At 40.3% G+C, this 12,987-nt stretch overlaps 1 protein-coding gene across 1 annotated transcript; it reads left to right on the top strand.

Moving 5' to 3' along the window:
• The first annotated feature begins 236 nt into the window (after positions 1–236).
• Positions 237–4,194, top strand: SPINK7 (serine peptidase inhibitor Kazal type 7). Its single transcript, XM_055430215.2, has 4 exons — positions 237–372; positions 1,694–1,719; positions 2,489–2,613; positions 4,014–4,194. The coding sequence occupies exons 1-4, from the start codon at positions 252–254 to the stop codon at positions 4,057–4,059; spliced, it is 318 nt and encodes a 105-aa protein (XP_055286190.2). The 5' UTR covers positions 237–251; the 3' UTR covers positions 4,060–4,194.
• The last annotated feature ends 8,793 nt before the right edge of the window (positions 4,195–12,987 follow it).

Raw genomic sequence — 12,987 nt, 5'->3', positions numbered from 1 at the left:
ACTCTGACTTTTAGAATTCAAAGGAACAACATTCCCCACCCCTAGAGCAGGCAGAAAAATACTTCTCACCTTGAATAATCAATTTGTTGGTCAGACAGGAAGCAGCAATTAAGTGACAAGGACTATAACACCTCCCAGGGTGTGACATTGTGCTTTGAGAGCCTCTCAGAGCCAACCCTGACTTTGGATGACCTCACAGGAAAGGCGGAGAAATCAAACATGGCCTTATAAACATGACCCTTTCCCAGGGTATGGCTGATGCAGTTGTTGTGACCATCCTGAGTAACCTCTGCATCACAGCTGTCTCCATCATGAAGACCACTGGAGGTCTCCTTCTGCTCTGTGCAGTGGCCCATCTCTGCTCCTGCTCTGGTGAGTTAAGGGTAGATAGTGCCCTTAATAGCCATAAGCTTGTTCTCTGACATAGCCCCTCCTAGGATATGAACACCTCAGAGAAATGCCTGGACAAGTGAATTTAAAGGATACTAGTTTGTAAAAGAAACAGCCCTGGCCTGGAAAGGGAGAATCGTATGTCCCACTTGGAGTTGAAGGGTTTGGATCTAGAACATTCCCTTTCAAGGATTTTTATTTCCATTCATGGGACCAAAAACAAAAACATACAAAACACACACAAACTACTTTTTTCATAACTCTACCATCTTATTGTGTGTGTTAGTCACTTCATCATATCTGACTCTTTGCGACCCTATGGACTGTAGCCCACCATGTTCCTCTGACCATGTAATTCTCCAGGCAAGAATACTGGAGTCAGTTGCCATTCCCTTCTTCAGGGGATCTTCACAACCCAGGGATTGAACCTGAGTATCCTGCATTGCAGGCAGATTCTTTACCATGTGAGCCACCAGGGAAGCCCATTTTATTAGGACCTGGAAACTGCTGGTGTTATGAGATACTACTCCTCATCACAAAGATGCAGAAAAACTTGAATCTCTCTCCAAATTAATCCAGAACTTGAATCTCTTTCCAAATTAATCCAGCAAAATAGAAAAAAAATTATCTAAAACCCAGGAGTCAACAATTAAACTTTTATATAGTGAAAAATTACTTAAATAAGATTATAATACCTTCAGTTCAGTTCAGTCGCTCAATCGTGTCCGACTCTTTGCGACCCCATGAATCACAGCACGCCAGGCCTTCCTGTCCATCACCAACTCCCGGAGTTCACTCAAACTCATGTCCATCGAGTCGGTGATGCCATCCAACCATCTCATTCTCTGTCGTCCCCTTCTTCTCCTGCCCCCAATCCCTCCCAGCATTACTTAAATAAGATTATAATACCTTAGAGATATTCTATTACTTTTCTTCATATCAATTAGGAGGGGGAGAGTATCGAAGATGGTACTTCAGGCTCTTAGAAGTAGTTAGTGCAATACTTTTATTTCTATCTGATTTAAAACATTATCAGAGACACAATGAGCTCCAGAAAACATTCTGTGGTATATAAAGGGAGGAAATTTGGATAATTCTATTGCTTGAACCAAGGATTACCTAACACAGTGGCCATCTGGCTTCATCAGAATATAGCTGGGTTTTGTGAAAGGACAGGGTAGGTGCTGAAACTAATTACCAGAGGACCCACAGAGTCTTATTCGAAAGACTGACTTTACATTAATTAATGAGACCTCACAACTCTGCTTTATTTTTAACATTTCCAACTGAATCTCTCTTTCAGAAGCTGCTAGCCTGTCTTTAAAAACAGTGAGTATATTGAACCACAATTTAATTTCAGTTTAATTTCCTATTTAGTTTAATTTTCTATTTACTGTATTTAGTCAACAAACACTTGAGAAATACATATGAAAGGTTAGTTCAGCATGCTTGTGGTGGGGTGAGTGGCTAGGTGAAAGGCAAGGCAGCTGTAGATAAGTTGCCTTTGCTTTTCAGAAGGCAGCTATAGAAATGTGATACACATATAAGCAAATAATCTAAGTGTAAAGAAAATGTTCAAGAATTTTAAAAAGAGAGATGGTACTTCTAGCTGAGAAGCTGGTGATGTCTGCATGGAAAGGGTAACATGTGAGAGGCAAGAGACAATTACCTTGGTTAACAGCACAGATTCTGGATTCAAATCCCAGCCCTACCACTAACTAGCTTTTATATTTTACAAATTCTCTCTTTTTTTAAGCCCAAATCTCCCTCATCTGTAAATAGGGGTAATAGTAGAACCTATCTACTTCAGTTTTCTGAAGATTAAACAAACAAAAAAAAATTCATGTAAGATTTAATGCCTGACAAGGAAATATGCAGGAGCTGTTAACTGTGTGTACTAGTAATAATAGAAGTGATACTGGTAGTACTAGCATTTGTCAGTGTGGTCATAGTATTATCAATAGAAGTAGCCACAGTAGTTTCAGCGTATAGGAGCTGGAACTTCCGGATGGTACTGTGCTTCCTGTCAGATAGAGGCCAGGGTAGCCTAGCTTAAGGACAAGGAAAAAAGCAGGACATTCTCTTGTGTTTGTTGCAGGTGAACTGCAGCATTTACAAGAAGTACCCAGTGGTGGCTATCCCCTGCCCCATCACATACCTGCCTGTTTGTGGTTCTGACTACATCACCTATGGGAATGAATGCCACTTGTGTATTGAGAATTTGTGAGTACCTCATGGGAAGGAAAAAAACCTAGGGCACTGCAATCTTCACTGCAATCTTCTCCTCTTTCCACTAGCATGCTCAGCTCTCTAAAAACTGTACTTACCCACCCAGAGCATCTGGGAGAGACAGAAAACTTGCTGCCTCAATTGGATTAAGAATGAGCCACCTGCTCTGCCAGTTTGAACTGGTCCCTCCATGACAGAGCCTCTAATTCCCATCTGTCAACTGAGAGTCTAACAAGACCAGAGCCTTCAAATTACTGTCTCTAGAGCCCAGAGGTTCTGTAGAGGGAAGTAGGAGTCACCCAAGAGGTTACAGAGATCGTTTGGGGAGGTCTCCAATTCTAACCAGCTTTGGACTCTTTTAAGTAGTGGAGTTCCACATAATTTCTTATTGGAAGAAATGTTTCTGAATCCCACACTAAAAAATAATTGAAAATCACTATCCTATCATGTAGAATAGAAGCCGCTTATCCTACTTCTAAGAGACTTAATGGCCAATAGACGATTCTTAGATACACTGGGACCAGAAGGTCTTTATCCTCCTCAATTTCCTGGTGGCTGTAAATATCCATAGCCTGAGACAGTAGGGAGGATAAGGCTACCACAAAGATTTATTTTCTTCAATCTGAAATAAGCAATACAATAAAGTCCAAGCTGTCAGGACTTGGACTAGAATCCTCATGGACATGCTTTAACTATTTTGTTTGGCTTACATGATGTTTTGGAAGGCAATATAATCAGGCAGAAGACATTTCTTTCATGAAAAATAGGCAACTCAGGGGTCATAACAACCAGTTCCCTTTGCTCACTGTTAACTCTCTTTTAGACCACTGGGTTTTGGCCACTTAGCTCCTGTGTTTTTTTTCATCTTTGTGATTATCTCAACAAGTTAAAATATCACATTAGGGCCTGAGCCCAGAAGGATATGTCTATACATTGAGCTTTTATTTCACAAAAGGGAAGATTCTCTAATGGGCACAGACACCTGGCCCTCAACCTAGAAAACAGCTTGCGTCCAAGGACACTGAAGACCCCTCACTAGTGCAGGGTCCAGCCTCACCACGGGCCCTGCTGGCCAGGAAAGCCTGAGGGGCAGGCCACCTCAACTTCCCTTGTTAGAGGTCCTCCTTCTTTGCTGGTTTAAGACACTGGGTGATAAGTCTGGGCTCTAGGATCAGTAGAGGGAGCAGGTGGGATGAAAATGTCACTGGACTAGGGACATCCTGTGACTCGCTCTGTCAGAAACTGCCTGCAGCAAGGACACTCCTTTTTAGGGACTCGTTTTCCTCATGTGTAAGATCAGGCTATGGCTGTAATCTCTGTAGTTCCTTTCAGCTCTAATATAGCGTAAATTTTCCTCTTGTGTTAATGATCCTCTTAACTGTGTCTTCCCATAGGAAGAGTTATGGAAAAGTTCAGTTTCTTCATGAAGGAGTATGTTAACTTCCCCACAGACGTGGATACAGAGCAAGGATATCGTCACTGTCATCGTCATCATCCCTGGTTCCAGGAGAGCGGGACTGGTAGGGAGGGGGCAGAGACAGACCCAGAGTCATCTTTGTTAGGTGGGGAAAGTTGTGTCTCCTTCAGACTTCTGTCTCACTGACTGACAAATACAAACATGTCAAAATAAACTAAAAAGTACAATGAAATTGTAACAGCTCATTGTTGAGTTCTAAGCATCAAAATAATTGCCCTTATTAAAAACTCTCTAGAACTACTATCTACCTAGTAACTTCAATAGATCAAAAGATAAAAACCTACATTAAATGGAACATAAGGAGCAAAATATGTGTAATGCCTATTGTGGTTGTTCAGTCACTGAGTTGAGTCCGAATCTTTGTGTCCCAATGGACTCACCCCGCCAGTCTTCTCTGCTCATGGGGTGCCCCAGGCAAGAATACTGGAGTGGGCTGCCATTTCCTTCTCCAGGGGATCTTCCCAGACCAGGGATCAACCTCACATCTCTTGCACAGGCAGGTGGATTCTTTACCACTGAGCCACCAGGGAAGCCCTTTGTAATGCCTATAGCACAGTCATAAATATTTTCAGGAATGACATGCCTTCACAACTACAAATTTATTTCATAAACACATTTTATAGCAAAAATTATCAAAATTAACCACTGAACTCTCTGACATAACTTAAACAATCCAACTTATTCCTAAGGTTTTAAAAAAGTATATGTTTAAAATAAATTGACAAAATTTTTTCATTTGCAATAGAGACCCTATTTGGGCAATTAATTTCCTAATTGTTCTAATGAAACTCTAATTCCTAATTGAGTCTTCTTTACTTGACATACCAGTCTGTTTTAATAAGGATGCTGCATGATTCTACTCAGGGAGGAGGGCACACTTGCAAATCCTACTTCAAATTTGACACAGCTCTGAACCATCTTTATCATTTTAATGATCAATCTGTGTCACAAACATCAGCTATTCCATATTAATAAATCCTGGGACCCATGATTTTAGATTCTCAACCCCCTAATGCTAATGTTAAATGCCTAATTTATCCATAATCCTAGACAGTTCATAGTGTTTAACTCAAATCTATGTTTACACTAAAAGCTCACAATATGTTAATCACAGTAAGATACTCAGTAATCTAATATTTCTCAGTCTTTGATCTTTGTGACACACCTTCTCAACTGAATTGTAAACATGAAGAACCAGTGTCTAAGTACACAAAAGAGAAGAAACACTGGTCCGGAAATGCTAAGTAGTGAATAAAAACAAAAGCTCATCTTTTCTCCCTTCTTTTCATTTCCCTTTCTCCTCTCTCTCAAAGAGTTTTCCTTTTCTCTATACTATTTTTTCTTTTTCTACATACTCCTTCCCTGTTATTCCTTATTGCAAACTTTTCCTTAAATTCATTACCTTTTCCTCACTTTCTATAATCTCTATAAACATCTTTTATTTATTCCAAGCCTTCCAGCCTCCATATCTCAAGGTCTGACTGTATATCCCTTTGTAGCATATGGTCAGATAAGCACATATGCCCGTATACATGCTTGGGGAAATTTTAAGTTATTAGACATTTGTCTCAAAATGAAGAAAGCTGGGGACTCACCTCCAAAATGTCCACCACGTATATTATTCTACAATCAAATCCTTACCGAGGTTTATAGCCTAATTGATAGCTTACATCTCGACATTTAAAAATAAATTCTAATTTCATATAAACCCAAAATTCACCTTATATCTAAATCCCAATTTTTACCTTTCACAACTGCTCTATAGCATAAGGTTTAACCACTCCCTTCAAAGGCCAACTCTTTACTCGATCTTTTAAATCAAAATTTAAAACAAATCTTTAACATTAATCTGCATGCAATTCATTTCATATAAATGAATCTGAGACCCAACACCGAACTCATTCCTAAACTTTAAAAACTGTAATCCTAATATTTTGCTGTCTCTGGGTCTTATTTCATCGACTGAATTGAAATGCGTATGTTTATATGCATGTTGTACTCTGCTTATGTGTGATTACGTCACGGGAAGCTACAATCTCACTTTGTATGCTAGTAACTACATAGGTGTATGTTCACATGTGACTCTCTTTATAGACGACCAGGTCATGACTGGTGGCCCCAGTAACTTGACCTCAAGAACTGTGTTTGAAAGTCAATATGTACAAAAATATAGTGAGTTCACTCATTTTCAGTTAATAAACATGTAGATTGCTTCATTTAGTATCTTATTATTGACTATTTACACTGGGACAAATCAGATCCTGTTGTTGGTTTCCCCAAGTAATGAAAGGCTGAAACTGAATTAAAGTAAAAAAGCTAAAACACAAAATAACAGAAGGAATAAAACATGGCTAAGGAATTTATAATATTTGTTATAAATGTTTTGTCATAATCACTTATAAGAAAATAATTTTTCAACCTGAACTGTTGTTTTGATCCAGTTGATTTGAGTTAAATGATTTTAAACCAGTTCTGTGCCTCTGTGACAAGCTGCTTCTATCGAGGCTTAATTGAGTTTGCCTACTTTGGCCACCTCATGCGACAAGTTGACTCACTGGAAAAGACTTTGATGCTGGGAAGGATTGGGGGCGGGAGGAGATGGGGACGACAGAGAATGAGATGGCTGGATGGCATCACCGACTCGATGGAGGTGAGTTTGAGTGAACTCCAGGAGTTGGTGATGGACAGGGAGGCCTGGCGTGCTGTGATTCATGGGGTCGCAAAGAGTCGGACACAACTGAGCGACTGAACTGAACTGAACTGAACTGAACTCACTGCATGTCTCAGTCTGGATCTCCTTCTGGTTATTAGTTTGTGGCTATAAAGCTGACAGGAAGTGTCTTTTCTAACAATCTTACTTGTTTCCTACCATGTCTACAAGCAATCTCACAGAGTTGCCTGAGAGGTGGGGCAAGCAAATGGGTTATGTTCCACAGTCATTCTGCCTGTACCAGTGAAGACACGATGCACTTGACTTCCTGAAGCCAATAACCTGGACCTCTGGATTCTTTGGAAACTTTGCAGAAAAATGGATCAGTCTTGCCCCATTGGGGCTCTGGATTATGTCTGGTTCAGGAAAGCCAGGCATCCAATCATAATTGTAAATGTCAAATCAGTTCAGTTCAGTCGCTCACTCATGTCTGACTCTTTGCGATCCCATGAACCGCAGCACACCAGGCCTCCCTGTCTATCACTAACTGTCAGAGTCTACCCAAATCCATGTCCCTTGAGTCGGTGATGCCATCCAACCATCTCATCCTCTGTCGTCCCCTTCTCCTCCTGCCCTCAATCTTTCCCAGCATCAGGGTCTTTTCAAATCAGTCAGCTCTTCGCATCAGGTGGCCAAAACACTGGAGTTTCAGCTTCAACATCAGGCCCTCCAATGAACACCCAGAACTGATCTCCTTTGCTGCTGCTGCTGCTGCTACTGCTAAGTCACTTCAGTCGTGTCCGACTCTGTGTGACCCCATAGACGGAAGCCCACCAGGCTCCCCCGTCCCGAGGATTCTCCAGGCAAGAACACTGGAGTGGGTTGCCATTTCCTTCTCCAATGTGTGAAAGTGAAAAGTGAAAGTGAAGTTGCTCGGTTGTGTCCGACCCTTAGCGACCCCACGGACTGCAGCCTATGAGGCTCCTCCATCCATGGGATTTTCTAGGCAAAAGTACTGAAGTGGCTTAGCATTGCCTTCTCCGTGATCTCCTTTAGGATGGACTGGATCTGCTTGCAGTCCAAGGGACTCTCAAGAGTCTTCTCCAGCACCACAGTTCAAAAGCATCAATTCTTTGGCGCTCTTCACAGCTTTCTTTATAGTCCTTCTCTCACATCCATACATGACCACTGGAAAAACCATAGCCTTGACTAGACACACCTTTGTGGACAAAGTAATGTCTCTGCTTTTTAATATGCTGTCTAGGTTGGTCATAACTTTCCTTCCAAGGAGTAAGCATCTTTTAATTTCATGGCTGCAATCACCATCTGCAGTGATCTTGGAGCCCCCCCAAAATAAAGTCTGTCACTGTTTCCACTGTTTCCCCATGTATTTCCCATTAAGTGATGCGACCAGATGCCATGATCTTCGTTTTCTGAATGTTGAGGTTTAAGTCAACTTTTTCACTCTCCTCTTTCACTTTCATCAAGAGGCTCTTTAGTTCTTCTTCACTTTCTGCCATAAGGGTGCTGTCATCTGCATATCTGAGGTTATTGATATTTCTCCCAGCAATCTTGATTCCAGCTTGTGTCTCTTCCAGCCCAGCATTTTCATGATGTACTCTGCATATAAGTAAGCAGGGTGACATTATATAGCCTTGACGTACTCGTTTTCCTATTTTAAATTTATTTTCAAAAGTTTAAATTTCCAAGTTTAGGCCTTGGCAAAGACATGATTTTATTTAGTTTTACTCACTTCTCTGCACTCATCAACATTTGTATCACTGAGGTCTTTATCATCCTCATCATCACTGTCTTCATTATAAAACTCCATCAAGCAACTCGGAAGAACATAAGGAAACTTTAAACAGAAGACTGTGTGTTTACCCCAACGTGAACTTTTACCAGGTGTGCAGCTGTGGGTAGGTACTCTACGTGTGCAGTATCTTTTCCTTTACTGTTTAACATGTATATTGTGAGAATCAGATGAGATATGCATGTGAACATGCTTGTAAATTATAAAGTCTTATAGAAGTGAAAAGGGATGATTATAATGTGTATCCCTATTCTTCCCTATCACTTACAAAGGCATAAAAATATATATCACATTTTTTGGAATATGCTTGGCATGTTAAATACTCATGACCAGTAAATGTTCATGTATTTTTCTTGGTTTGAGAAATGGTAACATTTCTGTTCATTAGAAATTGATACTAGAAAGTGAAAAGGAGAATGTGTAGTTTAAACATGTAAGATTACACACATTTACTTATACAGTTTACCCCATTTGAACATGGCCTCACTTAACACAATAGCATGAGCAAAACTGCAATAAAAATGATATTTGCATAATCTCAAGGAATATCATTACAAAATATTTATTAATTTTTAAAGTAAAAAGAGTAACTTAGTAGTGGATAACCTGGAAGTTATTACCAGCTTACTCAAGTGATTAAAGTTAGCATTGTTAGTGATGGGGCAAATCAACATCATGTATGTGCACATCAGGGGTGAGTCCCAGTGTCCAGCACCTGGAAGGAGTACTCAGAGGTCCCTTTCCAGGCAGGAGCACTCAAGTTCCACCCAACTAATATCACACTTTGGAGCCAGATCTAGGGTGAACAGACCCTGGGGGTGCTCTACACAAAGGCATGCCAGGTCCCAAAAAGAAGCAAAACCATCTTCATTCCTGGAGCTACAATGTCGAGCGGTAGTCTGGGTCAAACACAATGGAGAAAGGGACACAAAGTTTGGTTGCCTCTGGACAGAACCACAAATGCAGTCCATAGGTTCACTTTGACCACATGGGCCTCACTTGCTTCAGTGCTCACCTCCTTGGGGACAGAGCACACAAAGGCAACGGATCCTTAGTGAACCTGACCCTCAGGGCTTCTACTCTAAACACTGGGGAGGAGACATCACCATCAACAGGGCTGAGACAGCCATGGAGCAAAGAGGAGACACGTTCCATCATCCAGTGCCGGTTCTGGTTACTGTACCATCACACCTTTTATAAAGGAGATAAAAACCAGCACATGCTGAGGAAAGAAGTGACTGGCATCCATACCAAAACAGCCCTGGCACTGAAAACATTGGACTCACATAGTCTACACATGGATATTCCCACATTAAAACATCCCTTCAAGACCACAGCAGATAACTTTCCCATAAACTCAAGGAGACAACAAAGGTTAAGTAACATGAAAAAGTAGAGGAACTATTTCCAATTAAAAGAATAGAGAAATCCCTTGAAAGAACAAATGATTAAACAGGCCTCTCAGTCTACCAGACCCCAAGTTCAAAAGGGAGGTAGTAAAAATGATGAAAAAAATAAGAAAGGTTATCAATAACAATGCAGATCAGTGTAACAAGGAACTAGAAACTGTAAAGGAACCAATCAAAATTACATAACTCAATTGCAAAGATAAAAACCAAACTAAAAGGAATGAATATCAGACTAAGTAACACAGAAGAATAAATAAGTGATCTTGAAGACAGAATAATGGAAATACTTAATCAGAGCACCAGACAGAAAGACAAATAAAAAGAAAATGAAAGCAATATATGAGATGTATGGGATAATATAAAGGTGTGTGAACCTATGTAAAATAGAGATTCCAGAAGAATAAGGAGAAGAGGATATAAAAAATATATTTGGAGAAATTATGGCTGAAAACTTTCCAAACCTAAAAGAAAACAGATCCAGGTACAAGAATCAGAGGGTCCCAAACAAGATAAACAGACCCACACCAAAACATAATAATTGAAGTGGAAAAACTTAGAGAGATAATTCTAAAGGCAGCAGGAGGAAAACAAGGAGTAAGTTACAAGGGAACCTTCATAAGATTATCAGCTGATTACTCTGCAGAAAATTTGTAGGCCAAAAGGGAGAGGTATGACCAACTGAATTGCTGAAAGGGAAAAATCTGTAACCTAGAATACTCTATTCAGTAAAATTATCATTTATAACAAAAGGAAAGATAAAAAATTTCTTCAGTTCAGTTCAGTTCAGTCACTCAGTCGTGTCCGACTCTATGTGATCCCATGAATCACAGCACGCCAGGCCTCCCTGTCCATCACCAACTCCTGGAGTTCACTCAAACTCATGTCCATTGAGTCAGTGATGCCATCCAGCCATCTCATTCCCTGTCATCCCCTTCTCCTCCCGCCCCCAATCCCTCCCAGCATCAGAGTCTTTTCCAGTGAGTCAACCTGTCACATTTCTTAGAGAAGCAAAAGCTAAAAGAATACAACAGTACTAAACCTAACATGACAGCAAGTATTTAAAGGTCTTCTCTAAATGGAGAAGAAACAAAAAATTATAGGAAAGGAAAAAATACAAGAGAGGCAAATATATGAAAGGATTGAAGATTATTTACACAAGCCAGTATGTAACCATCAAAAAATTTTATAAAAGCAATTTTAATAGAACTATAATCAACAGCAAAAGGATAAACAAGAACATGTAAAATAGAACATCAAAATCGTAATGTGAAGATGGGAGAAAAAATGTAGATCTTTTAGAATGTGTCTGAGCCTATATGACTATCAAGCTAAAACAAGCAGATATAGTTATGAGTTAACATACTTGAAAACCAGGGTACTGTTAGTCGCTCACTCGTTAAGTCACTCAGTCTGACTCTTTGTGACCCCATGGACTGTAGCCCTAGGCTACTCTATATACAGGATTTTCCAGGCAAGAACACTGGAGTGGGTTGCCAGAAGTTAAGTAAGCAGGGTGACAATATACAGCTTTGATGTACTCTTTTCCTAATTTGGAACCAGTCCGTTGTTCCATGTCTAGTTCTAACTGTTGTTTCTTGACCTGCATACAGATTTCTCAGGAGGCAGGTAAGGTGGTCTGGTATTCCCATCTCTTTAAATTTTTCAGAGTTATATACAGTCAAAGGCCTTAGTGTAGTCAATAAAGCAGAAGTAGATGTTTTTCTGGAACTCTCTTGCTTTGTCAATGATCCAGCGGATGTTGGCAATTTGATCTCTGGTTCCTCTGCCTTTTCTAAATCCAGCTTGAACATATGGAAGTTCTCAGTTCACATACTGTTGAAGCCTCACTAGGAGAATTTAGAGGATTACTTTGCTAGCATGTGAGGTGAGTGCAACTGTGCGGTAGTTTGAGCATTCTTTGGCATTGCCTTTCTTTGGGATTGGAATGAAAACTGACCTTTTCCAGTCCTGTGGCCACTGCTGAGTTTTCCAAATGTACTGGCATATTGAGTGCAGCACTTTCACAGCATCATCTTTTAGGATTTGAAATAGCAACTGGAATTCCATCACCTCCACTAGCTTTGTTTGTAGTGATGCTTTCTAAGGCCCATTTGACTTTGGGACTCCAGGATGTCTGGCTCTAGGTGAGTGATCATACCATCATGGTCATCTGGGTCATGAAGATCTTTTCTGTATAGTTCTTCTGTGTATTGTGCCACCTCTTCTTAATATCTTCTTCTTCTGTTAGGGCCATACCATTTCTGTCCTTTATTGTGCCCATCTTTGCATGAAATTTTCCCTTGGTATCTCTAATTTTCTTCAAGAGATCTCTAGTCTTTTCCATTCTATTGTTTTCCTCTATTTCTTTGCATTGATCATGGGGGAAGACTTTATCTCTCCTTGCTATTCTTGGGAACTATGCATTCAAATGGGTATATCTTTCCTTTTCTCCTTTGCCTTTCATGTCTCTTCTTTTCTCAGCTATTAGTAAGGCCTCCTCAGACAACCATTTTGCCTTTTTGCATTTCTTTTTCTTGGGGATGGTCTTGATCAACGCCTCCTATACAGTGTCAGGAATCTCCGTCCATAGTTCTTCAGGCACTCTATCAGATCTAATCCCTTGAATCTGTTTGTCACTTCCACTGTATAACTGTGAGAGATTTTATTTAGGTCATACCTTAATAGTCTAGTGGTTTTCCTTTCTTTCTTCAATTTAAGTCTGAATTTTGCAATAAGGAGTTCATGATCTGAGCCACAGTTATTTTTGCTGACTTTATAGGGCTTCTCCATCTGGGAAGCTTTTCTTTCAGTGTCATATATTTTTGCCTTTTCATACTGTTCATGGGGTTCTCAAGGCAAGAATACTGAAATGGTTTGCCAGTCTCTTCTCCAGCGGACCCCGTTTTTTCAGAACTCTCTACTTTGATCTGTGCATCTTGGGTGGCCCCACATAGCATGGCTCATAGTTTCACTGAATTAGACAAGGCTGTGGTCCGTGAGATCAGTTTGGTTGTTTTTC

This window comes from Moschus berezovskii, chromosome 8 (assembly GCF_049115385.1).
Source record: "Moschus berezovskii isolate FMDL1 chromosome 8, NW_MosBer_1.0, whole genome shotgun sequence".
NCBI lineage: Eukaryota > Metazoa > Chordata > Mammalia > Artiodactyla > Moschidae > Moschus > Moschus berezovskii.
This window is presented reverse-complemented; position numbering and strand designations above follow the sequence as displayed.